This window comes from Manis pentadactyla, chromosome 18 (genome assembly GCF_030020395.1).
Source record: "Manis pentadactyla isolate mManPen7 chromosome 18, mManPen7.hap1, whole genome shotgun sequence".
Taxonomy (NCBI): domain Eukaryota; kingdom Metazoa; phylum Chordata; class Mammalia; order Pholidota; family Manidae; genus Manis; species Manis pentadactyla.
In genome coordinates, this window is record NC_080036.1 from 31448827 (window position 1) to 31475434 (window position 26608).

Here is a 26608-nt window from a genome sequence, read left to right on the forward strand (position 1 = left end):
CACACGCCCAAGGTCCATGGCAAGTTCAGGGCTGCAAATTTGTGCCAAGCAAAGGCCAAAGAAGGGGGGAGGGAGATGCAGGGGCAAATCACCTCAATTCTGAGGAAGTAATTTCAAAACTTTGTAACTATCACAACTGAGTAAATAAAAATGGGACCGACTAATATGGGAACAGGCACCAGCACACTGACACCCTCAGATGCCATGGATGTGTTGAAGCCAAGCCCCGACCATCTCAGGAGCATGCCTACCCCAACCAAACGACCAGAACGTGCACCTCCACATGGCTCTGCTTCTCCATAAACACACACATCAAGTGCTCAGATTGCAGAAAAGCACAAGTCTGCCATTTTACCAACAATCTGAGGTCAGCTTTGTAAAACAGGTATTACAAATAAACAGTCCTGAACATTAAATGGAACTGCAGGAGTAACAAAAAGACAAAGGCAAAGCCAAAGAACTAGTTCACTGCACACTCATCAGCAATGCTTCCTTCAAGGCCAGGCCCTTAACTAGGTCAAAGAGTACATTTAAAACAGAAAATTCTAGATTGTAGTCCATAATGTGGCTACTCTAGAAATCTCCAACATGGCTGTGATCCACGTACATCGATAAGTTTAATAAATACTGGGAAGAGAATATTCAGAAGTAAAGACCTAAGTGAAAAAAGTATATATGAAAATGGTTTTTAAATTCTGTAGCTTACGGTGAGATGTTACCTCGACTTGCTGTTGTGATAATGTGCAAGATATACAAATATCAAATAGTTACGTTACATACCTAAAACTAATAAAAAGGTTTTAGTATTAACCCAACTTCACTTTTTGGTAAGCAACAGTAAACTATCGTCAAATCAGTTCAGGCTCATCTCAGTTACACTTAATCCCACCCAGACGTCCTACAGCCACGTCTAGAGTTAGTAATAACTCAAAAAGGAATTAAAAAACTTCACAGGGAACTTTAGTACCAGCAAGCAAACCTACCAGTACTCTATTATTATGCTATATTTAAACGAGGAGATGGTGGTAAGAAAACCTGTAGTTTGGGCACTGTAAATAATGCTGGTAGACACCTTAAAATGAATTATGGACAAAAAGTACATCACACAGGTAAAAATTCCCTAGGAAAATTATATTCACATGAGCCTCTAACATCTTAGCCGTGACTCAAGAGCTGTCTCCTAGCTGCTGTAGCCTGGAGGTAGGTACTGAAGCCAATATTCTCATACTACAGAGGCCAAACAAGAAAATTAAACACCCACCTGATAAATCAACTGTCTAAACACAGGAAATACACAACAGACAGAAGTTTTATAATGCATCCACACAAGCACATTGCTCTTTGAAATTTAAAGAGAAAATTTATTGAAGATCTGAAAAACAATTCCTAGGTTGACTTTCCAGAAAACTAGCTACACAACGCATTGCGTCCGTCAAGTTAACGTGCATTAGACACAAACACAGAACCATGAAACAAGCCACCATTCAACAATCTGAGCAAAGATAAAATGCCTAAGGAACATGGATGACTTGCAGAAGATGGGCTCTTTAAGCACCATAAAAAAAAGCACAAATGGACGAGCGTGTTCAGTTATACACACTGAATTGAACCTTTGGCACTAGAATCAGAGCATTCTGTCATATAGCATTAACACGTATTATAAAAGTGCGTAGTGTCAAAGGAAGAGAACCACCAGTATTCAAAAGCAGCTTTGTCAACTAGGCAATAAAACACTCTACAGTATGTCTCTGTTGTCCATCACTGAATACACTGGTAGCAACTTTGAAATGAAAAAAAAAAAAAAAGAAAAAGAAAAAAGAAAAGAAAAAAGGAGCTGTAACCCCTTTTATTTTCTCTGTTTAAAATCAAACAGAAAACAAACATTGATTCTGTTATACACTAACATTTTCAAAGTACATCATTTGTACAGAGGACCAGAACAAAAAATGTGTTTACAGAGATCAGGCGTTGAGGGCCAGTGCCTCACACCGCTTTCCGATGGTACTCAGGAGGGGCCACTTCGTAATCGCTGGCACTAAACAAAGTCGCAGAATTCTTTGCCAGGTACCTAAAAAATAAAATGTTATTCATCACAAAGATTTAAAAACTATCTTAATCCATATCTCTTCTCATTCACTATATACAGAAATTGCACTAAGCTCTCTTAACATATATTAAAATGATCACAACCTCACAGAAAAGCCATGTAATCACAACTCAGGTAAGTAGGGTTTTACACCAGACAACGGTGCATACAGCAATGAAGTCCACAGTGACTCCCCTTATTCCAAACAGCAAAAGAACAATTGTCCTCAGAATACCAACGTGACAGCTCGGACTGTATTTAAGAAACAGATGCTGTTTGGTATCTTATAAGAATAACGTATCTAAGTGTTTTCTTTAGCTCTTTGGAATTCACTACATTAAATATATTCAGAAATAGATAAGTTTCAAGTTTAAACTCAAAATGGAACACCGTAAATATCAGAGGGTCCTGAGACGTCAAGTCTAAGACACTTTTATTTAATAAAGAAATTGAGGATGAGGATATTTATCACTGGTAGAGTGAGGACTATAAAGTGGTCTAGATTCCCAGGCCCATGCTGTCATGCTTAAAATTGGTTACTGTAACACAATGTCATTTAAGAAAATTCAAATTAAGAAATAAATTAAGTAGAAACTTTAAACTTTAATCTTCCCTCCCACCACACGAAATGATCCTGGTTAAATGTGGCCCACACTACACCAGGTCTCTTCCAAAACCATAAATGCATTTCTCTATGAGCGGGGAGGTACTACACTTTCTACAGCACCTTGTTTTTTAAAAGACACAACATAGACACCTTAGCTGGTAAGCGTACTTAGACCTACTTCATCCCTTTAACAGCTGCTAGGCTGTTTAAATTTCTACTATTATAAAAAAAGCCAATGCAATAAACATACTTGGAAATCTTTGTACACTGACTTCTATAGGGTAAGTTCTCAGAAGCTTAACTGTCCACCCAAAGGATAAGGCACATTTGAAATAATAAGCTTTGTCAAAATGCCCCCCCAAAAACCTGTAGAACAATCTTTGACACTAGATATATTATCACAATATTGAACATGTTTTTAATAGCCCTTTGTACTGCCACTTCTGTGAATTTCCAATATCCTACTTTCCTTTCCCCTATAGTTGATTCATTTTTTTATTATTAAGAATTCTTCTTTGTGTACAAAAGATACTAGCCCTTCACCATGTAATGTATTCCCCTCATCTTTAAGGGAATATTTTAATCACATATTTTTATATAGTCTAGCTTATCAATAACTTAACATATTAATTTTTAGAAAGACCTCTCTCACTACAAATATCATAAAAATGGTAATTTTTTCCTTCATTACCTTAACAGTTTTAATTTTAGATTCAAATTTTTGATTCACCTAGAATTTTGGTGCATGACAGTTAAGTGTGCATTTAACTTTGTTTCCTTCTGAAGACCAGCCTGTTATTCATATTGCCATCTACTAGGTACCCCATCATTCCCCCACACTGTTCCAATACCTGTACATTCCAATTCATCATGTGAAACTCCTGTACTTCTGCACTTGTATCGGTCAATTACCAGCTCACCTACTCCTATGCCAAGGCCACCATCGTGCCAACCTACAGAGTAATCGTCACCCTATGGCACTAATACATTTTAATGTCAAGCACACTCTTACAGACTTACTTGAGGAAATCATGAAGGTAATTCAGTAACAAAGCAAGGCTCTTCTCATCCAGAGGAGTATAGGCCAGCATGGCGCCAATGCGGACTATTTCAAGGAAAAGAGCTCAGTCAGTCACACGCCAGGCAGCACTTTCAGAAGCACGGATCTTAACTAGACGAGCAGTTCAACTACCACAAATTCCTTTAAAATACATGGTTTCAGAACTCAAACCTTTCACCATTTTAATACTTGACATTTCAGACAGAAGTTCAAACTAAAATCACCGTTTTAGAATGTTATTTTGTTACCCCTTGATAGCCACAAGGAAAGACAAAAATGGCTCGTTACCAAACAATCTCAGAAGATGTGGTGCTCCATACACCTGGGACATGGGCGCATCAGGGTGATCCGCCAGGATTTCCGCATACTGCGGCCTCTCAAACTTGTAGAGCAGCTGAGTGCCCAGCATTACATTGAAGTATTCCTTTATCCCTGCCACCACCTCATTAACAGCATATTCCCTGATAAATGAACAAACACATCTACTTTCAAAGCAGTTCACTGAAAGAATTGAGATGGAGATTAATGCAGCCAACACAATAGCAAAAGTTTAAGTTAAAGGTTGAACTTATTAATGACAATGAACCTTTACCAAACAGGTTTTTTAAAAAACTGGGATCTAACAAGAGAACAAGAAATCAATTCCAGAAATAAATCAGTGGTGAGCAAACTATAGCTGTCAGGCTAATAATGGTTTTCAGATTTTCAAGTAATTTTTTTAAATGGTTGTATATGTCTTACACATAATATCTTTTATTTTACCTAAAGTAACTACTATCTGGCCCTTTAAGAAGGTTTACTAGATTAGACAACCTGACACCCCCATGCCCTTAGCCTCAATGAAATTCTATTTTGGCAGTTTCTGGTATTATTTTAGAGTACATGTTTCAGATGATTTATTGGGAAATAAGAATATCTGAAAGATACTTTAAAGATGTATATATTCTTACTTATTATCTGTGTTTCCTCGAGATTTCTTATAATTTGCATAATCCTCTAGAATGGAATCCACATTCTTCTTGGCAGGAAGATAAAAGAGCTATGAAAACAAAACACACCTGAACACCAGCATTCTCTTTTTAAAGGAAAATTACCCCAGGAAAGTTCTCACACAATACAAGACCACCTGACAGTACGACGACATAGAAACGGTACCATTCAGCACTTGAAAAGCAGCTAACGTGGCAAAGGAAGCAAACATTTAGCCAGATTTGCTATGTGCCAGGATGGCCAGTGGCTGCCATGCTCTGAAGCATGCCCCACTTTACAGATCCCAAGACAGGTAACGACCTACAGGACACTATCACTACACACAACTGGACCTATGCATTATGTCTGAATGAAGCATTCATGTGAATTCTCTCTTCACCCTTGTGTCAGTACTGAGGTAGGGACCATTACTCCACCTCATGTGCAAACTGAAGCGCAAGGCCAAGTAGCACGTCCCAGCTTACACAGCAGGCGGCAGAGCCAGATCTGAGTCCTCACAGCCCAGCTCCAGAGCCAAGTCAAGAATCACGTGCCGTCCACGTCATGTTGCATTAAATCTCACAACCCTCTGCAGAAGTCCTGTTTCCCCTGCTCTGCCCCCACACGTGCTGGAAGAAACCCATCACCTGTTCCCCAGAGCTACTCATTCTGTACTATGATGTTAAACACGTACCTCGTGTCACTGCGTCCTGTACGTCAGCGTTAGACCTAAGCGCTTAATTTGATTCAGGTCCTTTTGGAGGCCATAAATACCTTGCAGAGGTACTGTGAGGTCCCTAATACATTCTGTTAGCAATGACATATGTGAGATGTCCCACTTCCAGTTAAGAGTGAGACAGGAAACACATCCTTCTTTGTCTTCATCAATTTAGGATGATTTCTCTGCCCAAGCAACCTCCAGAAACGAGTTATCTCCACCTTTCTTTTATCATTATAAACTCACATATAAAACATATGATTCCAAGTCATTCTTTCTGATAACCAAGCTGTTGTCTCTGAATTAAAATAATACTCGTCAATTTAAAGACAACACCCTGCCTCCACATTAGCAGGAACTTACCATATAGATCACATCTGCTGTAGCTGTCAAGTTACCTGTTTTTGCCGGGTAATTAAGTCCCAGTCATCAACAAGCCACGGTTTCAGCTCTTCGGGAATCTTTACTTTAACTTCAACTCTGTTCATGAATGTTTCCTCCTAAATAGAAAAAGGAGGGATATTAAAATTCTGTCTTTTCTTGCTGAATAGCAACTCTGAAAGACGGGGCTTTTCTCAACCTTTAGATGCCCTGGGTATAAACTAATTTTCAAGTCTTCAAAGCGGATGCTGGAATTTTGTCATTTCAAAAATTGTAAATGAAAAGGCCATACAGCTAAATGGTGGGAAAAAAGAATCCTATCTTAACAGGTAACTGCTCTATTCAGTGCCTTTTCGTGTGAAGGCAAAAATTCTTCAGAAAATTTCCTTTTCTTCTGTAAGTAAATACTGACTTGACACACTTTAACTCTGTATTTTCGTATTTATTGTCAGCATCTAATGACTATCCCAAACACAAATATCTTAAGCTACGTCTTTAATGCATAAAGTTAGACGTACTGACTTCTGATGAAGTCTTTCTTCTGTAACTGCCCAAAGCTGCCTAATTTTCAGAACATACCACTGTTTGTAAGTATACGACTGCTTTAAGACCCCTGCGTCAGAAATGTAAGCTGTATCAGCTAAAAACTAAAGCCCTATTATCAAATCCAAACTCTGGAGATTATAAACTTGAAATAACACATCTTACCACGTATGTAAGAATTCTAAACTACTATAACCCACACACGTGTATGTGGAGCTCAGAGGCTTCCGTGGTACTGTTCATGAGTTTGTTAAATCATCCTGGAACACATTCAACCATTCAGTGTGACCCATGTTGTCAATCCTTTTGAGACTTAAAGTTCTATGACTATTTTATTATGTCATAACATGACTAGCAATTCTAACGTGTGTAAACTTAAGGAAAAACTCACGTTTTCAACAGTTGGATCTACTCGGGCTCTTTTCTTGCGAGGCGGCTGAGGTGTCTCACTGGTACTGCCACCATCTCCATTTCCAGGTGCTACAGAAATTTGGGAGTGAGGAGGGGACATTTTTAGCTTAATGAGAAGCTCTTTTAAGGAAAACAGTCTCACAACACACCCTCTCTTTTCGTTTCTCCATTACATACAGATATACGTTACATAAAAGATATATGTTGTACCTTTGAATCTACATTAAAGAATCATATTCCCACCAAAAACATAACTATAATGAACAGCTCTACCAGACATTTAGTGTAAAATGACATTTTGTAACATTACCACCGTTCATTTATTAAATGGGAACAGCTGCTTGCACGTCTCTCCACAGGCAAGAGCACTGCAGCTGGGCCTCTGGGCCTCACTCCACAACATGCTGTGACTCAATGTGATACCCCCTCTGCAAACGTGATACACTTGTTCTAAAGCTTCCTGACTTTTAACATTTAACAGAGAATTAAGAACTGTAAACTAATGTACTTTAACAAAGGTAATATTCTTACTTTTCTGTTTGTTCTTTTTTGTTTTCCTGAAAGGAAAAGGGAAAAAGGAGAAAGAAAGGTAAGTAATTATTGCTAGTAACACACTGCCTCTAAGTTCCCTTAGCAGGGTTAAATTCAGAGAAATATTGCCTTGGGTCATAAGGTCAGGCAGTGGGTAGCTTCCTGCTCAAACACGATTTTCCCAATAGCTGGCTCAGTTCACATGTCCCTCCAACACAGAAAAATGAGCCAAACACACCGAGGCTACTTTCCAGGGTTGTATTATTTATAAGTTTATAGCATACAAGTTACACACACACACACACACACACATATATATATAAACTAGAGTATTACATTATTAGTTCCACACCCCCGCCAAAATTCCAAAGGTTAAAATATTTTTGCCAATTACTACACAACCAACCCAATTTGATTTCAGATCTGCATGTTTTAAGACCAATCCACTGTTCCATTCTCACTGGTCCAAACCCAGTTTCACTTTATTTCTTCTCTATCTTCCCTCCTTTCCAACACCAAATACCCCATTCTCCCCTGTGTAGAACAAAGCTAATGTCTCCTTCCTCTTGGTTATCTCTGATAGCAACTTAGCTTGTCTATTTATATACTGCCCAACAATAAATCACTTATTTTGACTTCACACTATTTCTGGAATACAAGGAAAATACTTAACAAAGCCCATGACTATGGACTATGTCTGTTGGGCCTATACCAGAACACCTGAGTATTTCTGGGTCAGATTAAACCATGAACTTTTACTTCTACATGTCAAGAACACATGGGGACCAAGTAAAGCCAAGAGCCCTTATATTCATCCCTTACCCATTTATCCTATCCCATAAAATTAAAGAAAAAATACTCACAGCTGATCCCAACTCTAAGGTAAAGATCCCACACTTCAGTGGATCACAGCAGTAAAGAATCCTAGACATTCTTGCTTCAATCTTCTTGTTTGTTACATCAAACACACAAACTAGTTTCTCAAACTGTGCGACAGATTTCACACAACTGCTAGGGATCTGTCTGTATTCCTACTTCTTCACCCCATGACTAAGTATTATGTAGCTGGAATGTAAGCTGTTAAGATTCAATTTACTTTAGAGACTAACTGAAGTCCTAAGTCACTCTTCAGAAAAGTCATTCCACTTGGCAGCCAACACCACTACACAGCCTGGGAAACCCAAGTGCCAACAAGAAACAGCTCACAGCACTGGCTTGGAAAGGAAAGCACTAGAGACCTAAATGTCCACACAGTAAAGGTACATCTGGTCCTCATACTTTCTAATCAGATGTACTTAAATTTATGCATAGTCAGAGAAAGTTACAGACAATTACCAAACACTAAAGGTGGAGTAGGGACATAAAAATTACATTGAAAGCTCATATCAAAGCATTAAAAAAAAAATCACCAGGCTTGGCTCCCCAATACTTTTAAAACAGACTTCCTAGTCTACCAAGAAAGAGCAATTCTTAAAAATTCACAATGCCGTCTAAGCTCTCAGATTATCATTTTATCAAAAAACCATGTTTTCCCACTGAAAAGGTCAGCTCCTAGAGAAATATTAAGTTCCATGTCTTGACAAAGGGAATCTAAAAGGTGAGCCTGAACATAACGTCTTGACCTGCTTACTAACAAGACCCAAGACTCACTCACAATCCCTCACAAGACTCAAGAGTCAATCTGAAGCAGTCCCTCTGCCTCTGTTCAAGGATGGAAATTTTGCAATTCTAAAAAGTATTACTTCATATACTTACTCAACCATTGTTTTTGTCATCAAAACTGTGCAGTATTTACATGCAAATACCAGTAATTTTGGGGCCTATTACTTACCTGGATAAGATTTTTGTAACACCTTTTAGCACTATGATAAAGAATTGGCAGTAAACCAGAAAATTACACTACTGATAAAAACCCATCATCTCTCTGCACATGAGAAATTTGCTGCCTTGTAAGGCTCAGCTGCGAATAAATGCTAATGCATGCTACTACACAGCAGTTCCCCAAAGAACCAGATCATGGAAAACTACTACTTACCACCAAAAGCAACAGGCCACCTGCAGAGTAACATACCTACTCACCAGACCAATTTTCTCTCACCAAAACACTTCGAAACCAATTTATCTTCATTACTAATACCTAACTTTTAGGTAGTAAAATCCGACCACTGACTCTAAAATCAGCAGAATGTAATTTCAAGGACAAATGCACAACCTTGCCTTAGAGAAATCATATTTAGAGTGTCAGTTTTGACCCTCTGATGAGAAGCACATGACCACTCATGAAAACTACCTAATCTTAAATGAAAATACCCAAGGGGCAGGAAATAAAATTACCTTTCACTAAGTTTTGATAATTCATGTTCTTTGATAGGGAGGTAGTGCTCCTACACTGACATTCAGATACATATACACCCGTGTATGTGCACATGACTTCCACACAGGCTCATCCTCAAGACGTTCTAAATCTTAGGAGTTAACATCTTGGGGGTGGGGGAATATGAAACAACACATGTTCTCACCATGGGTTTCCAGAGAGGAATCAAACTTTATATAAATTTTTAACACTACAGAAAAAGCACATCTACTTCCAAAAAATCTCAAAACTTGTGTCCTATTGATAATTCAGTATCACGCTTGAAGAAAACACACTACATGCATGTATGTATTTACACATCCAACTTCAATGTACTTCACACCCCAGAATTACACACTTACAAACGAGTTAAGTGGTAGATTTTGTTATGTATATTTTACCGCAACAAAAAAGGAGGGGAATTAAAATACCTGGTAAGATAAAAAATTAATGCCATTAGTATGTATTTTCAACAACCTAACACCAAGAATGGCATTCTTACTGGCATTTTTCAACTTAAAACAATGCTCCAGTTCCCATTTTCAATAAATCCTAGTACATGATAATGGGTATCAAGTCTGAGTTCCATTTATAAACAATGCAAAATTACAGCCAATGTGAGAGCTTACACTTCAACGTTTTTCTGTTGCAGACCAGATGCCTTCTTTCCGGGGGCAGCCCCTCTCATCTTCCCCTCTGCATACTGCTCCCTTCAAAAATAATGTCAATGAAATCATCAGAAATTTGTGCCAGCGTGATTCCATTGTGAAATTTATATTTAAACTGAGGTCCCCAGTCTATATATATATTCTGGTACCAAGAAACAAGTTGGGCAAAGATAATTTACAAAACACAAACAATTTAATACAGGAAGAATAGAAAGGCCTCGGTTTTGCTCTTCTACATCCACCAAAATTAGAATACATGCAGTAAGAGGACACTATAACTGTGAGTCATGACTGAAGATTCCATTTCCATTTTGGATTTCACCAACCCCAATGTTTATTTGATCCTGTTTTATCATTTCAATTTTCTTGATATGTATTTCAAGCTTTCAAGTAAAAACCCTATAGACCACAGTCCTAAGAGTTCCTTTCCTCAATGTGCTTTCAGGGGTGAAGGATAACGGGATGCTCCCTTTCTCCTTGTTTCCCCCTCCACCTGGTGTGCCTTCCGCACAGCTGAGCTAACAGTGAGTTTGCACCAACACAAAGCCCCACCACCACCCCGCCTGTGCACCTCCCCGTCCAAGGACAGAAATGACAAGTGTGCTAACGCTGTCACCTTGGAAAGGTTTCTCTGATCACTTCAGGTCAAAGATGCAACAGGACAGCTAGCAGGTTAACAGTAGTCATTTTACAGGCAGGCAGCCAACATGATTTCTACTGTTCACTCCGTTTCTGAAAATGGACAGCATTTCTCTTCATACTCATATTGCAAAACAAACTTACTGATTGGCCTTCTGAAGTTCTCGCTGTTTCTGCAGATTGGTGTCCACATATTTGAGCACTCTGCTTTCTGGAACCCATTCATCCCAACTGAAACAGAAAACATTCAAAAATATTTTCATTACTATTCAGACTCTGTCCTCCAATTGTTTTTTAGAGATCCAAGAAGCAAGACTTTGGATTTCTCTGCAAATAATCTGATGAACTGACACTATAAATTCATTTTCAACTAAAATCAAATGCTAGTGAAAAAAATGTTAAGGAAGCAAACGTCATTATTTTCAAAAGTAGCATCCCAAATCTAAATTGCCAGAGTCCAACATCAGATTATTCAAATCGTTTTTTGAAATAGCATTAGAGCATGGCATTTAATACGAGTTCCTAAGAAATTACCCTTACAGACAAAAAACTGTCTTACAGAGAATTTTAATTCCCAAAAAATGAAGCACAGGAGCCCATAAAAAGCTGACTTGAAGACCTAAAATGGCTAGTTAGCTATGTGCAAAAGTCAAGTTACAGGACTCTGTGCTTTAGCCTCACCTGTAAAATGGAGTTAACAGGACATATTCTTGTAGAGTTGTTAGAATTAATACATGCACAAAACCCTTGAGAGTCTGACATGCTAAAAGTACTCAAGGTATGTCAGGCACATATCAGGTCTACAGCACTCAAATACCATCCTAACTGCTTCAGGTACGACTGCAAATTAAAGTGTCACAAGGCTTTATCAGGCGTCACCATCTGCAACCCCCACTCACTCACAAATGCATATGTGTTCACAGCATTACCAGAAAGATGCCTTTCTGATCCCCAAGAGGCAGAGCCAACCACTCTCTTAAGTATCTATTTGCTAAAGCATTCTGGCACTTAGAAAAGCTCTTTTAAAACAAGATTTCTGATGTGCTTTTTCCCAAAGGGGAAAACCAAAAGCTATTTCTTCAGGACGGGTAACTTTTCAGGTCAAGTGGTTCTTTTCTCCTGCTGAGGGAGCTCCTTTAGTGACACCGTTAGGTGTATCCTCAGTCTTCTATTTAATCGTTTCCCACCTCCGACCTCTTATGCAAGATAGCCAGACAGAGACTAACTCAACAGAAAGCACCCCTCAACATGATCTCCTAGAGAAAACTTTAAAACATGCATTTACCTAGAGGTCAGGAGGGGGTGGTGTACTGAGGGAGCTCCTTCAGGAACAGGAAAAAGGGCTACCATATCCTCACGTGTCTTCAGAGTTTTCTCAGAGCGCCTGGGCCTCACAGCACTTCTGATACAGACAGCACAGTACAGAGTGATCTCAGTGACCAGGCGCAGAATTTAGTTTAGCTTTATTAAGATTTACTTACAAATGGAATATTTAAATGTCTCTGTGTCAACAAATTCCAATATCTTGAAATACTGAAAATACCTTACTAACTACTGTGCTTTTGAAAAAAGTATATAATATTTACTGAGATTTAAGAAAATTCTAATTTGGAGACTGGGCTTTTGCTGTATGAATTTCTAAAAGTAAGGTATCTACCAACCATTTGCAAAATGAGGACCTTGTTTTTATTGATGTGTCCACTTGTATCCATTCCAATTCTCTCTAAATGAAAGGGAGCAGTACATTGAGTTTACCACAAATTTCCATTTCAGAACCTTGCAAATCTCTTCCCCCTCTGATGTAAATGCCTCTAAATAAGCACCCTGATCTAAAAACCAAGTCAACTCTACAGCTTTTCTATGTCAGGAGCTATGTAACTGAACTACAGGAAAATAAAGCACCACCTTTTGCTCTGAGGAACTTTACTACTAGGGTAGTAAATGAAGGCCAAACATGCAGAAACCTTTATATGTGCAGGTCAAGCATAAAGGAATCTCACAATTTCCTAAGGGTAGCCTGTCACTCAACCCCAAAGTCACCAATTAAATACACAGCATTAAATAAAAATACAATACACTTGCTGGCATCTGCATAATAATTCCTCTCCCTTTCAAAATGGGTTTATCGAAAGGCTTTCCTAAATACTAAGATCAAATTTTCCAAAATTATGTATATTTATCTACACAGCAAATCAGTGACAAAAAATACACCCTTGTTTATTAATATTCCCCAACATATATTAATGAAGATTAACATTTACTGCCATTTTTAATTTTTTTCCAAGGAGTGATCAATTAGCTGAAAACAAAAAATAAAACAAAACCTATGCAAGTTTTTTATTTGCATTACTGGAGTATAACAGAAAAAAAGCAGTGATTTATTTTGAACCCATCAACTTCAAAAATACAAGCATGTGGTACTTTCACAGTATCTCATAAGTTACAAATGCCACTTAACAGCTATTCATCAACTACATGTAGTTTTATACAAAATATTACTCGAGAGGTTAAGCACAAAAGCTACATCCACAGCTACTAAGATGAAATACTGAAATAATTATTTCAAAGTACACGTGGTGCTGGAAGCAGACCCAGCCCATGAATTTGCTGTTTTTGATTTCTTGGATAGACTTTAACTTTCCCATACATAATATATGCATAAGTAAGATATTCTATTTCCTGTAAAGAACTGAAATTCTCCATATTGTAATCTTCTTAAGTTCACCTGTTACTGATAGAATACCAACATGTAAAGTATACCTAATAAAAAGACTGGAAGTTTTAACATTTCATTTATTTGAAAGGAAAGAGATCCTTTTGTAGTTCATAAGCATGATGAGTGGGTGTTCATAATTTTGCATGACATGTGCCTCCCTCAAACCTTGTTATGATGTCAGCACATTACACGTCGACTGGGAAAATGGATAAATAAACAAACAAACAGAAAACCGTAATACACACTAGAGCTCTTCCCACCACCCTGGAGCCTGTGGAGCCTGCTGGGAACTAGACTTCTAAACCAACACGTATGTCTGGAAGGCTGTGGTCCAAGGCCAGAACCAGAGGGAGAACACAGCTCTTCTTAACACTGAAGGTGTTTATGCATGAGACGAAACAGTTCTCCCTGGCCAAGGGATGCGCCTCTGTGCACCAAGCCAAGAACAACAGCGACCCCTGGTGGCAAACCAGAGTCACCTGGGGGAGGTAACGCGTGCTCAGGGAAGGAGTGGCAGGGTTCCCACCAAATTCCGAAGCAACCTTCCCACTAAGGCCACTGGACACAGAATACCCTTCAAGGATTTAAACTTCATGAAAAGTAAACAAATACAAGTGGATTTATTCTGTTGTTTAAAAAAAAAAAAAAAAACACTAGGAGCCATAAGATAAACTTTCCTGAGTATCATAATCAATTTAGCATTAATACTGAAATCACACTTAAAACTAAGTTTACTTTTATAAACCCAAAAGTAGGTTTTTTTCCTCCATTATTTTCCCAATTCTCAATATTTAAAATGAAAGCTCACAGGGCCACTTTGAGTTACTGGTATTACCTATCATTATTACAAACACTTTAATCATTGTAAGTTGTGAAGTTCAGTGTGCTTTTTTATACATTTTAGATTTCCACCTTTCTACAGTTATACTAATGGAAAAAAAAGGTTAGGGGATGGTATTTCTTCTTAGCTAAAAGCATTTTGTAAAAAAATTTCCTAACGAATAAACTGGGTTAGTCACCTGGACAGGGCGCTGTATGAACCAAGGCGCAATTTACAGGGCCAGCAAACGTCCAGAGAAAACTTCTTTCCATAGCATCGATCAACAGTATTGATCACAGGGAGAAGCAGGTGGCAGAGCGCCGCCCAGGTGACAAGTCTGTTAAAAGGCACTAGAAAACTGAAGTGCCATGCTTTCCAGCAGTGCCATCCTTGAAGGACACATACCACTATTAACAGTCACGTACGACCTCTCATAGCAAAAATTACAGGTGATCCTATTACAAGTATCAAAAATAAACACATTATCACATATGGCTGTGGGCCCTAAGGAGAAAGACCTATCACTGGGTAAGAGCTCCACCGGCTGGGCATTCTGGAATGTATTCAAGCTGCAACCACTGTTCACTCCCGGTAACACATTAATATACCACTGCTTTTAAAAAAAAAAAAAACATGGTATATAACTCGTCAGGGTGGAAGACTAGGTTCTCTAATTATATTTCTGTACACATGCTAAAACGAGAATTGCGTGAAATCACTCTCTCTTACATTTCAGAAATTCAAAACAGAAATGATCCTTACTTCCTAATTAGCGTACCTTTATTCTTTTCCCTTGCTAGACAGAAAAATCCAACTAGCTTGGAGAATAACTTTTTGAAGTAACATAGTTACTGAGGTTTTGCTAAGGCAAAAAACTCAAACTTCTGAAATGCACCAAAACCAGAAAAAAGCAGTTGGTTGTCAAATGAGTAGACCTTACTTACACCAGAACAAAAGAAATACCTTTAACCAAAGACTTTAAAATGGCTGCAAATCCTAATTTCTATCATCTTTTCTTCATACTACGGTTCATGCTTGCTTCACTATGTACTGAAACTGTACAATTAAAAACATAGGCCCAAGACACCTACAACATGCTACCTTGCTAACTGTAGTAAAACATTGCTTTTGAAGATCTAATACTCACTTTTTATTCCAGCCACTGTAATGTATAAAGTATTTCACTTGTTTGTCCTTTATGGCAACCTTTACACACTGCAACAAAAAAGGAAAAGATGGCTTAGAAGTATTTTTTTTACAAAAAGAGATGAGATGTGACTACCTGGATAATTTTGAAGTATCAGATTTTTTAGACACTCTGCACACTGAAACTCTTTGGTGGCCAAAATGAACACAACAAAATAAGGCTCTCTAAAAGAACATTAATCTTTCAGACTACTTACATATTAAGAGTTATAAAACTGTCGAATAGTCAATTTGCTGGAGCTTGTCCAATAAAGCTGAAGAACAGATAAGTATAAAATTTGGTCACCCTTAAACCTGAAGTTGGTGGGTTACACAAGCTATTTGAGAACAGCTAAGGAAAGCTATGTCTGTGCTTTTGCAAAGTCTAGCCAGAAACAGTGTTTCAAAACAAGTTTAACTGAAGAAAGATATTTATACCATATTATTAAGAAATTTCATTAGCTTATGAAATAATGGAATTAACTTCTTTTATTGCAGGCTATCAGCAACTAGCAAAGTGACAGATTATACACATTTCATGTTGTTCTTAAAAGCAGCTGAACACATTAGAATTTATTGAAGGAAGTCATTAACTATGTAAGCGACGACTACCTAGTTTTGTATTTAGTTTTATCTTAGGTAAACCAAGAGAACTACGAGCATCTAAGCTGTTCTAATAGCCACTTAAGCTGCTGTTCACCAGTGCATTTGCTGCCCAAGAAAAACCTGCCAATTAGGTACACTTTGCCAGAAACTGACACAACAAAATAACATTCAGAGAAATAAATGATCAATAGGACTCATAATTTACATATACAGTATTAGCACTTTATTACAATACATGTACATACACATAAGTTTCTGACTACCTCCATGAATCCAAATTCAGCCCCTTCAGAACGTTTTAAACACATATTTATGTATTCAAAACATGTAAATAGTAAAAATGCTTATTAGTCACACTGACCCTTTACAACTGTTTAACTGAACAATATACTGTTTTGTATACCATGTTCATTAAAAAGAAAAATATGAGTAATACTTGTGCTAAAAAAGTTACCAGAAACAAAACACTGAAAACAATTTTTACTCTGGAATGCATTATCCCACTTTGGCTTAATGTGAATCCATCTGCATGTACTGAGCACGAAACGAACACTGCTGCACAGCAAAGGGAGCCCCCAGTTCCAACTTTGCTGGACAAACCAAGAAAGTTAAACGTGCTTTTAATGGCAGCTTTTAATCTTTAACAATGTAATTAGCTCAGTGCTTACTCAGCACACTATATATGGATATTAAATTGACTTTGGCAGTATTTTCTCACAAATAAGGAAGTGCACAATGCTATTTGCCCCCACATTCAACCAATCTTCCATCTTCCCTTCAAACGCTCCTTCCAGCCGCTGGGTCTGTGGGTCGGCGAGACGATGGCAAGGCAGCAACGCTCTTCTTGGTCTGCTAAGCAAGCAGGTAAGACCCCCAAACAAGCTGGGGAATCTGTAACTAGGAGTTCATGGAAAAGGCAGCTCTCTTACTAAAGCTACCAACCAACAAAAGCTAGTATTAAGCTGAGATACAACCACTAGTTCTGGCTAACTTCTCAAAGGAAAATGGGTTTCCTACCTTTGCTTCATAAAGAAGAGGTCCATGAAAGCACAGCACACGCTCGCCTGTAAAATTAAAAAGCACTGAGTTAGCAGTCATTTCCCTGCACGTTTGAGGGTCCCACCCAAGAGCCACTACTCTTGTACTAATGGTGTAAAACACTAGTAAAGTGGGTAAGACTATGCACAGATCAAACTTCAGTAGTATCCCACAACCGAAACACCTTAATATCTGATGTAAACAAAAAACAATGGGTTAGAATGTCAATCTATTTAAGCCAAATAAACAAAACCTACTGTAGCTACCTGATAGGACTGATTGGGTTTCAATGTATACCTTGCAGTGCAGTTCTTAAAATGCTTCCCAAGCTTAGGACATCATGCTCTACCTGTACCTCTGCTGCCAACTCCTTCACTCTGTGAACTAAGTAAAACATTCTGTTCATCAAAATTTCAGTGTGCATCAGAAATGGCTGTACTTTATTTTAAAAAGAGGTCCCCCTAATGTCCTGGACTCTGGTGTGGTCAATGATGTTCTGGGTACTAGGCTGCTTCAATGAACAAAAAACTGGGCAGGAATTCTAATGTTTGGAACTGACACTATTGAACCTACCATTAAGACTTCAAGATGGAAAAACACACAAAGGAATGGAGTAAGACCTGGAAGCCAGGCCTGTTTCCCAGACAACCAGACAGGCAGCTGGCTGGCGGTGCCTCAAGGTTACATTTCACTGTAGAAAAAATCGATTTCTTGCACATTCTTTCCAGTCCACTTGGTTTCAGCCCACCCAAAGGTAACAGAAGTACTTGTCACCTCTTGGCTCTCCAATTAAGAGAGCCTAATAGTTCAATTCCAAAGAGACTGTAAAGCAACCTGGGTTTCACAATTTTAAAAAATTACTGATGCTTTTAAAAGTTTCAAAACTGGTAACTTAGAACCCTTCAACCTGAAATAGTTGCCCTACAGCAAATCTATTCAACCAGCTGTCTTTCACATACCTCTTAGTGCTAAACACTGCAGAGTAAGGGCAGACACTGGTAAGTAAGCAGTGTTGTCAACTCACTGGCTTTTCTATTTTAAAGCTTTCTAACCAGTAAGAGTGATCAATAAGCTACTTGAGAAGGGGGTCCAAGCAGAGGAAAACTGGTACAAAAGCATAGAATCATGAGAAAATGATGCTATCAGATTACTACTTAAATATTAATAGTCCACTACCACTGGAGTACAGGACAAATGACACATTTAAAGTGACACAGATCACGAATGCCTTCAAGTCATTAAGTCTGGACTTTATCCTGTACTGATGGGATTCCCAACTCTGACCAAGAATCTCGTGGAGCAGTTTTTAAAACTACAGATTTTCAAGTCTTACCAGACCTATCTTAGAACCTCCTGTAGTAGCCACAGTAACTTCACTGTGTTCAGCCTCTTTCTTGTGCAATGCGTGACCGGTTCTAAAGAACCACAACCAGAAGCTGCTGAGCCCACGAAGGGCTTGCAATGGAGACTGCATATAGGGAGACCAAGCAGATTTCTCCCAACAGTCAGGCTAAAAGCTGAAACAGGTCTGAACCAAAAGCAACTAGAAATAAAGGACAGCTAAGCAGAGGGAGCGTAGGTGACTTCCAAGCTGGTGGGAGTACCAGCCACAACAGCAAACGCAGGCGCATTCCAGGTCAATTTTGCAATGCATCACAGTGGCTACAGTTCCTCCCCAACAGAGCCAAAAAATGAGCAGTACCTGTCTGGCGCTCAGGAGAGCAGTGGGCTGGAGCCCTCACTGAGCACTGTGGGCGAGAACGAGACTGGGGTGACGCAATGAGGAAGACCAATGACCAGCAGCACCAAAAACAGAACTGTCTCTCCTCACTTCACTCTCCAGGTACAAAGACAACTGCACTGAGGCTAAGGCCCTCGGCCCTCCATTCTAGCTGCCTGACACTGACACTGTTGAAGTACGCACTTAGCTGAGGAGTAGGACTCAGGATTGATGAGTGCCTTTCTCATGGAAATAGAGAGAAAGTCTGGTAACTGGGGAAAGAACAAGCCTATCAGATACGGTTAAACAGTTCTCCACTCTCAATCCTATCAAACCACAAAAGTAATTCTGCCCAAATGCTCTCAAGGTCCTAAAGGTAGATGGGGTTCCAATTCTCCAACCTTCTACCGGCTGGTGCTTACCAGGAGCATCAGACGCCGGCACCAGCCAGTCACTTAATCCCCGACGAGGCGGAGGCCTTCCCCCTCTCACAGCACACACACGCCCCACAGCTTCCTCAGCCCTATGCTAAGTTTCAGGTGGAAGAACGAATCCATTGCAGAACAGTCACTGTGCTTAATTTAAGAACTGCCATTATAAAGTATATCGTATTATTATTAAATGAGAAAAACTTCCAAAGTTAAAGGAATCATGAAAAAACACTATTTCTGATCATTCGTTTTTCCACCACTACATAAACTCAATTCTGGAGGGTCTTGATATAATTCTCTTGGCACTAACACAGTATTCCTTCTTCCTTACAAGATACTCTCTGAATTTGCCTTATAAAAACGATTTCTTGAAGATGGTTATACTCTTTAGCACAAGAGTAAAAAAAAAAATATGGAAACCGACAGGAAGGGCGGCTCTCGGGCAGCTTTCAAACCCTCCACGGGGTACCGCGGCTCCTCCTCTCCTAACTCCTCACCACAGCAGCACTGGGCTTCCAGTTTGCTGTTACCCCTCCTCACTCTACCATCTCCCCACTTCAGCACTGAAGCACTTCCTCCAGAAAGCCACCCTTGACTGTTCCAACTTCATGGACCCTTGACACCTGATGAAGCTTAAGGGCCTTTTCCTGTTTTTATAAATATGTAAGACAGTATTACATAGGAAACCAACTATGTTAAAATAGCCACCAAAACATTTAAAAATATACTGAGCTCTTTTAATGATGTTGTGCAGCTAAAAATCGAATAACTACCTTTACTTTTAACTAACGAGAGCATCGATGGCATTTAATATATCTTTCACAACTGTAACGCTGGGATATGAAAGCTGCTACTACCGGAGGGTAGCGAGGTGCGGGGCAATCCCTACTTGCATAATTTAAATACCAAATTTCAGAAAATAGGAAAAAAAATTTTTGCCCAAGTTCGCGGATCTCCTGAATTATATCCACTGACTCTAGATTAAGAATCCCTATTATGAAACATCTGGTTAAAAAAAGAATCCATGGGAAGTTATCCCACCTTCTCAAGGGAGGCAGACAAGAGAGTCAGCGATTATCCAAAACATCCTTGAAAACTTAAATATTCCATAAAGTTACAAAATACTTGGGCTTTGGGTAAATGACTCAAAGTAATTCCAACATGAAGTTTGGAAACCGCGGCCGCCAATTTCTGCAGCGGTCCGGGCATCCCTGGGAGCGGCCTCATCCCCGGCACAAAGCCACTCCTGGCCTACAGGTCTCCCCTGCATCTTAAGTCGGCTACGCCCCCACCGTAATCGGCGAAAACTGTAACCGTGAAAGGCAAGGGGCCGCCCTGCACTAGGTACCAGGTTCTACCGCCAACCAATAAAGAGCTACTTTCAAACCAGTGAGTCACAGGCTATTACTCAATTCCCGTGTTTACAGGACCTCAAGGCAACGGTCACTCGTACCGCCGCCGTAGGCACAGCACCCTCCTCCGCCAGCAGCGCCCCCACACTCTCCCGCGGGGCCCTCGGGCGGCACAAAGCGGCCGCCGCGCCCCGCCCGCCCCGCCCCGGGGCCCGACCGCCATCTTGCGGCGGCCATGACGCGCCGCCATCTTACAACGCACTTCTCGTGCCCGGGCGCGAAGCCCACCCGCCGGCTCGGCGCCTCCGCCCAGCGCGGCACCCTCGGGCCCGGGGCAGCCCCGACCGCCAGCCGCGGGCCGCCCACGCCGCCGGGGCCCCCGCGAGCCCCAGGCGGCCGGCGCCCCCGCCCCCCAACCGCGCCACATCACTGCCCCCACCCGCCGCCATGGCGCCGCCGCGTCCCTACAACGGGCTGCCGGCCCCACGCCCGCGGCCTCGAAACACGCCGCACTGATGAGGCTCGGCCACGCGCCCCCTCGGCCCCAACGCCTCGGCCGCACAAAGCGTCCGCCTGGTCTCCCGAGCGGCCCGCCGCAGAGCGCCCTCCGCGCACAAAGCCCTGCGGCGGCCCTCGGCCCCCGCGCTCCAGCCCCCGCGGGCTCACCGCCCTCCGGCGCCGCTAGGCGCCCTCTCCCCAGGGGCCCAGACTCACCCTCCTGGAATTTGGGCTTCGGGTCCTGTTTCGGCGCCATTTATAAGTGATTCGCCGCCGCCTCCTCCTTCTCCCACCACCCCCGACTACCGCCCCCTACTCTACCCCACCCAGCTTCGCGTCAGACGCGCCGTCAGGCACCGCCGGCTCTACATCCTGGGCCCGATTTGCCAGCGCCCGCAGACCTCACAGCCCCGCGACCCGCGCAGCCGCCGCTCCAGCCAACGGCGGCCTGTCGCGCACGCGCCCTGTGCCCGCGCCGTCGCGGGGCACGCCGGGAGCGGTAGTTCCGGCGGTAGGGGTGGGGCGGTGGGGCTCCCGCCGACTGCCCACGGCCCTTAGACCCCGGGGCCCTTCGCGTCGTCCCGGCTGGCGGAGGTCTCAGTTCGTCTAGCTGCGGAATAGAGAGACGAGCAGCGCCTCCGGGCGGCCGGCTGGAGGGCGTGGAGAGGCTCGGAGCGGCGCCGCGGGGCCGTCCCGCACCCGCCCGGCCTCGCCTCCGGCCGCCAGCGTCCCCCGCCGTCCCCCGGGCCGGCGCTCGGCAGCCCCGGACCCTCGTGCCCTTGGCTCCGCTGGCCCCGCGCCTCCCAACCCGCTGCAGGCTCCGTGCCGCCTGCGCCCGAACCTGTCCTGGGCGATCAAAGAAGGGAGTGGGGATCGCCGTGACCCCACCCGCCGTGCCGACCATGCCCAGGGCGCCCCTTTTAAAACCTTAGAAAATACTCAAAATAATTCAAAGTTTGAAAACTCTTTAAGGATGAAGATCCGGAAAGGGCCCTTTCCCACGTGGGCCCTCACCTGCGCGTTGCCGCACCGAGGGCGCCCGTTACGTGTTTGAGGCAGATTATCAGCCGGCAACCTCGTTATGCTCTTATATTGAAGTTCACTTTCTGTGTTCGTGTTACGTATCAGTAGTACTTGAATATTCACAGCAATTCAAAAGTATAAAATACACGACAAAACTTGAAGAATTCTTTTTATGTTCTCTCACCTACCTACCCATTATTTGGCACGGACATTTTTTGTACTCCCTGTTTTTCTTTTACCATAAACACACTGACCGTGTTGTTCTGTGTCTTTAACTTAATGATACGGGTTAGAGACCACTCCAATTACATACGTGTCTGTTACTGCTGAGAACGCCTAGTTCTTAATTGCTCATGCCATACAAAACTAAATAGATCATGATTGATGTATCCTTGATTCTATTGCTGAACATGAGGTTGCTTTTAGTTTTTCAATGTTAGAAACCTATGTCTTTCAACCTAAACCTTTGTGTACATTGCTTTAATTTTTTTACGACTCTAGAAGTAGAATTGCTGAGTCAAATGCTGTGAGCATTTTCAACTATCTTATGAAAGGTTGCATCAATTGACCGTTCAACAATTTGAGAGAGGGCCTATTTTTCCACTTTCTTGCTAAGCGTGGTATTATCAGTCTCTAAAAGCTTGTTTTAATATAGAGGAAGTCATTTTGTGCAAAGGAAGTCAGACACCAAACAATATACTTGATCAGTGGTGCTAGAAATCAGGATAGTGGCCAACTGGGGCGGAAGGGGGATTGCCTAGGGAACCAGAGTGCTGGACGTGATGGGCGTCTTGATCTGGTGTGCTTACATGGTGTTTAATACATGTAAAAATTCAACTTATGCGCTTGTGGGTAATGCACTTTACCTACCTTTTAACTTAGCAAAAATACTTAAAACATCACCTTAGTTCAGATTTTATTACGAAAGTCTCACACAGAAAAGCAGAATAATTCAGATGATCTCAATACAATTGTAAATATTTCCTCATATCTGCCTCGTATATACATATGCATGTGTGCATGAGTGTGTGGGAAGACCTCAGGATTTATGCCTGATTCCTTCGGTATGTACTTCCAAAATAGGAGGGCATTCTCCTACAAACCACAATACCATTATACACACCCGACACAACTGAAAATAATTCCTGAAAATCACGTAGCTCCCACTCCACATTTCCTCACTTGTTCCTACAATACTTTTTATATTTTTATGTTTGTTGCTTCTTTTCTTCAAACAGGGCCCATTAAATGTCAGTGTGTTACATTTGACTGTTAAATCTCTTAAGTCTTTTTAAATCTAGACCAGAAGTTCTTAAGGTGCGAGTCCATGGGTATAATTCAAAGGGTCTATGAACTTGGATGAGGAAAAAAATTACCTCTTTATTATTTTCACCAAATTTGAAGTGTAATTCAGCATTTCCTTACATTGTAAATGAAGGTGTCCTCTTGGTAAAAGGTTACAATAAAAGAAGTACCCAGGCTTTGTCGCAATAAGAGTGCAATGCCTTCATATCACATTACAGGTCTTGCTATATCAGTATTCTGAAAGTACTCTGTACTTATTTGACCTGCTATTTATCTTGTTATTTGATGCATTAAAAATGAAGCATGTGCATTACCATATTTTAATAACTGCATTTCAATATAATTGTTTTCCTTTATGATCCTATGTTTTTTAATATTCTGAAAAAAGAGGCTTCAGAAGACCACAAGGGTGGGAGGGAAGCTTTCGGCACAAAAGAGTCCACTCACACAGCTAATTAGTGGCATAAGTATTTGCTTGTGATACTTGCTTTTGGAAAAATCTGAGCCTTTGAAAGTCTGACATTCTGGATTTGTCTGTTTCCTCATGGTGTTACTTGTTCTCTTTTCGCTGTCTATAAACTTGAAGACCAGTCTAAAGACTTGATTAGATCAGAGCCATAGATTGATGGAATAGAATAGAGAGCATAGATATAAACCCACACATACATGACCAATTAATACACGATAAAGGAACCATGGGCATACAATGGGGAAATGACAGCCTCTTCAACAGCTGCTGTTGGCAAAATGGGCAGCTACATGTAAGAGAATGAAACTGGATTACTGTCTAACTACATTTACAAAGTAAACTCAAAATGGATCAAAGACCTGAATGTAAATCATGAAACCATAAAACTCTTAGAAGAAAACAGAGGCAAAACTCTCTTGAATATAAACATGAGCAACTTTTTCATGAACATATATCCTCGGGCAAGGGAAACAAAAACAAAAAAGGAACAAATGGGACTACATCAAACTAAAAAGTTTCTGTACAGCAAAGGACACCATCAGTAGAACAAAAAGGCATCCTACACTATGGGAGAATAGATTCATAAATAACATGTCCAATAAGGGGTTGACGTCCAAAATATATACAGAACTCACACACCTCAACACCCAAAAAGCAAATAACCTGATTAAAAAATGGGCAGAGGATCTGGACAGATACTTCTCCAAAGAAGAAATTCAGACAGACAACAAGCACATGAAAAGATGCTCCACACTGCTAATCATCAGAGAAATGCAAATTAAAACCACAATGCGATATCATCTCACACCAGTAAAGATGGCCACCATCAAAAAGACAAGCAACAACAAATGCTGGCGAGGATGTGGAGAAAGGGGAACCCTTCTACACTGCTGGTGGGAATGTAAATTAGTTCAACCATTGTGGAAAGCAGTATGGAGGTTCCTCAAAAAACTCAAAATAGAAATACCATTTGACCCCGGAATTCTACTCCTATAAATTTACCCTAAGAAAACAGGATCACAGATTCAAAAAGACATATGCACCCCTGTGTTTACTGTAGCAATACTTACAATAGCCAAAAAATGGAAGCAACCTAAGTGTCTATCAGTAGATGAATGGATAAGGAAGATGTGGTACATATACACAATGGAATATTCTTCAGCCATAAGAAAACAAATCCTACCACTTGCAACAACATGGATGGAGCTAGAAGGTATGCTCAGCGAAATAAGCCAGGCAGAGAAAGACAAGTACCAAATAATTTCACTCATCTGTGGAGTATAAGAACAAAAAAAACCTGAAGGAACAAACAGCAGCAGACTCACAGAACCGAAGAATGGACTAACAGTTACCAAAGGGAAAGAGACTGGGGATGATGGGTAGGAAGGGAGGGATAAGGGGAAAAAGGGGCATTACAATTAGCACACATAATGTAGGGGGGCACTCAGGGAAGGCAGTATATACAGAGAAGACAAGTATTGACTCTATAGCATCTTACTATGCTGATGGACAGTGACTGTTATGGGGTATGTGTGGGGGACGTGATAATGGGGGGAGTCTAGTAATCACAATGTTGCTCATGTAATTGTATATTAATGATACCAAAATAATAAATAAATAAATCCTATTGAGGCAGAAATAAATAAATAAAGACTTGATTAGATCTAAGTTGAGTGTTCTTGACAATAATACTTTATAAGAATACACACACAAATCCCAGATATAATTTCTATTTCATTCATAAACAAGATAAAACACATCTGTAAAATATAAGGACTTTTTGAAAAAAATATAATACTTTTATTACATTTAAAAATACTTAATATCTTCTAGTGGTTCTGTACAAAACTCACCTATTCTTACCACACGATCTAGCAGTCACACTCCTTGCTATTGACCCAAAGGAGTTGAACACTTGTGCCCACACAAAAACTTGTGTTGAAAACTTGTGGCCCCTCCCCCCAAAAAAAGCATCCAGATGTTTATAGCAGCTATGTTCATAATTGCCAAACATGTAAGTAACCAAAATGTCCTGCAGTTGGTAAACGGATTAACTGTGGCACACCCCGACACTCATTTTATTCAGCACTAAAAAGAAATGAGCTACCAATCATGAAAAAAAATAATGGAGGAAATGAGCTACCAATTATGGAGGAACCATAAATACCTATTTACTAATGGAAAGAAACCAATCTAAAAAGGCTACATACCATATGACTCCAGCTATGTAACATTCTCGTAAAGGCAAAACTGTGGAGACAGTAAAAATACCAGCGGTTGCCAGGAGTTGGGAGGGGCTAGGAATGAATGAGCAGGGCACAGAGGAATTTTAGAGCAGTAAAACTACTCTGTATGACACCGTAGTGATGAGTACATGTCAAACGCATAGAATGTACAGCACCAAGAGTGACTGAACTGTAACATAAACTGTGGACATTAGGTGGTGATGACGTCTCATGAAGGTCCATCACTTGTAACG

At 40.8% G+C, this 26608-nt stretch overlaps 1 protein-coding gene and 1 non-coding gene across 3 annotated transcripts; one reads left to right on the forward strand and one right to left on the reverse strand.

Moving 5' to 3' along the window:
• Nucleotides 1-1830: 1830 nt before the first annotated feature.
• MORF4L1 (mortality factor 4 like 1) lies at nucleotides 1831-21708 on the reverse strand. Of its 2 annotated transcripts, XM_036916078.2 has the most exons (13): nucleotides 21549-21708; nucleotides 17311-17357; nucleotides 15650-15717; nucleotides 12252-12368; nucleotides 11111-11197; nucleotides 10289-10369; nucleotides 7307-7332; nucleotides 6756-6844; nucleotides 5839-5940; nucleotides 4704-4792; nucleotides 4042-4214; nucleotides 3714-3798; nucleotides 1831-2068 (listed from the first exon to the last, which is right to left on the reverse strand). In XM_036916078.2, the coding sequence occupies exons 1-13, from the start codon at nucleotides 21586-21588 to the stop codon at nucleotides 1984-1986; spliced, it is 1089 nt and encodes a 362-aa protein (XP_036771973.1). In that variant the 5' UTR covers nucleotides 21589-21708; the 3' UTR covers nucleotides 1831-1983. The 2 variants fall into 2 exon arrangements, with proteins under 2 accessions (XP_036771973.1, XP_036771974.1); XM_036916079.2 differs by lacking the exon at nucleotides 12252-12368 and having other exon boundaries at nucleotides 21549-21706.
• On the forward strand, nucleotides 13778-13880 carry LOC118927619 (small nucleolar RNA U13). Its single transcript, XR_005030902.1, has one exon. It is a non-coding gene; the product is annotated as a small nucleolar RNA U13 (small nucleolar RNA).
• Nucleotides 21709-26608: the final 4900 nt, after the last annotated feature.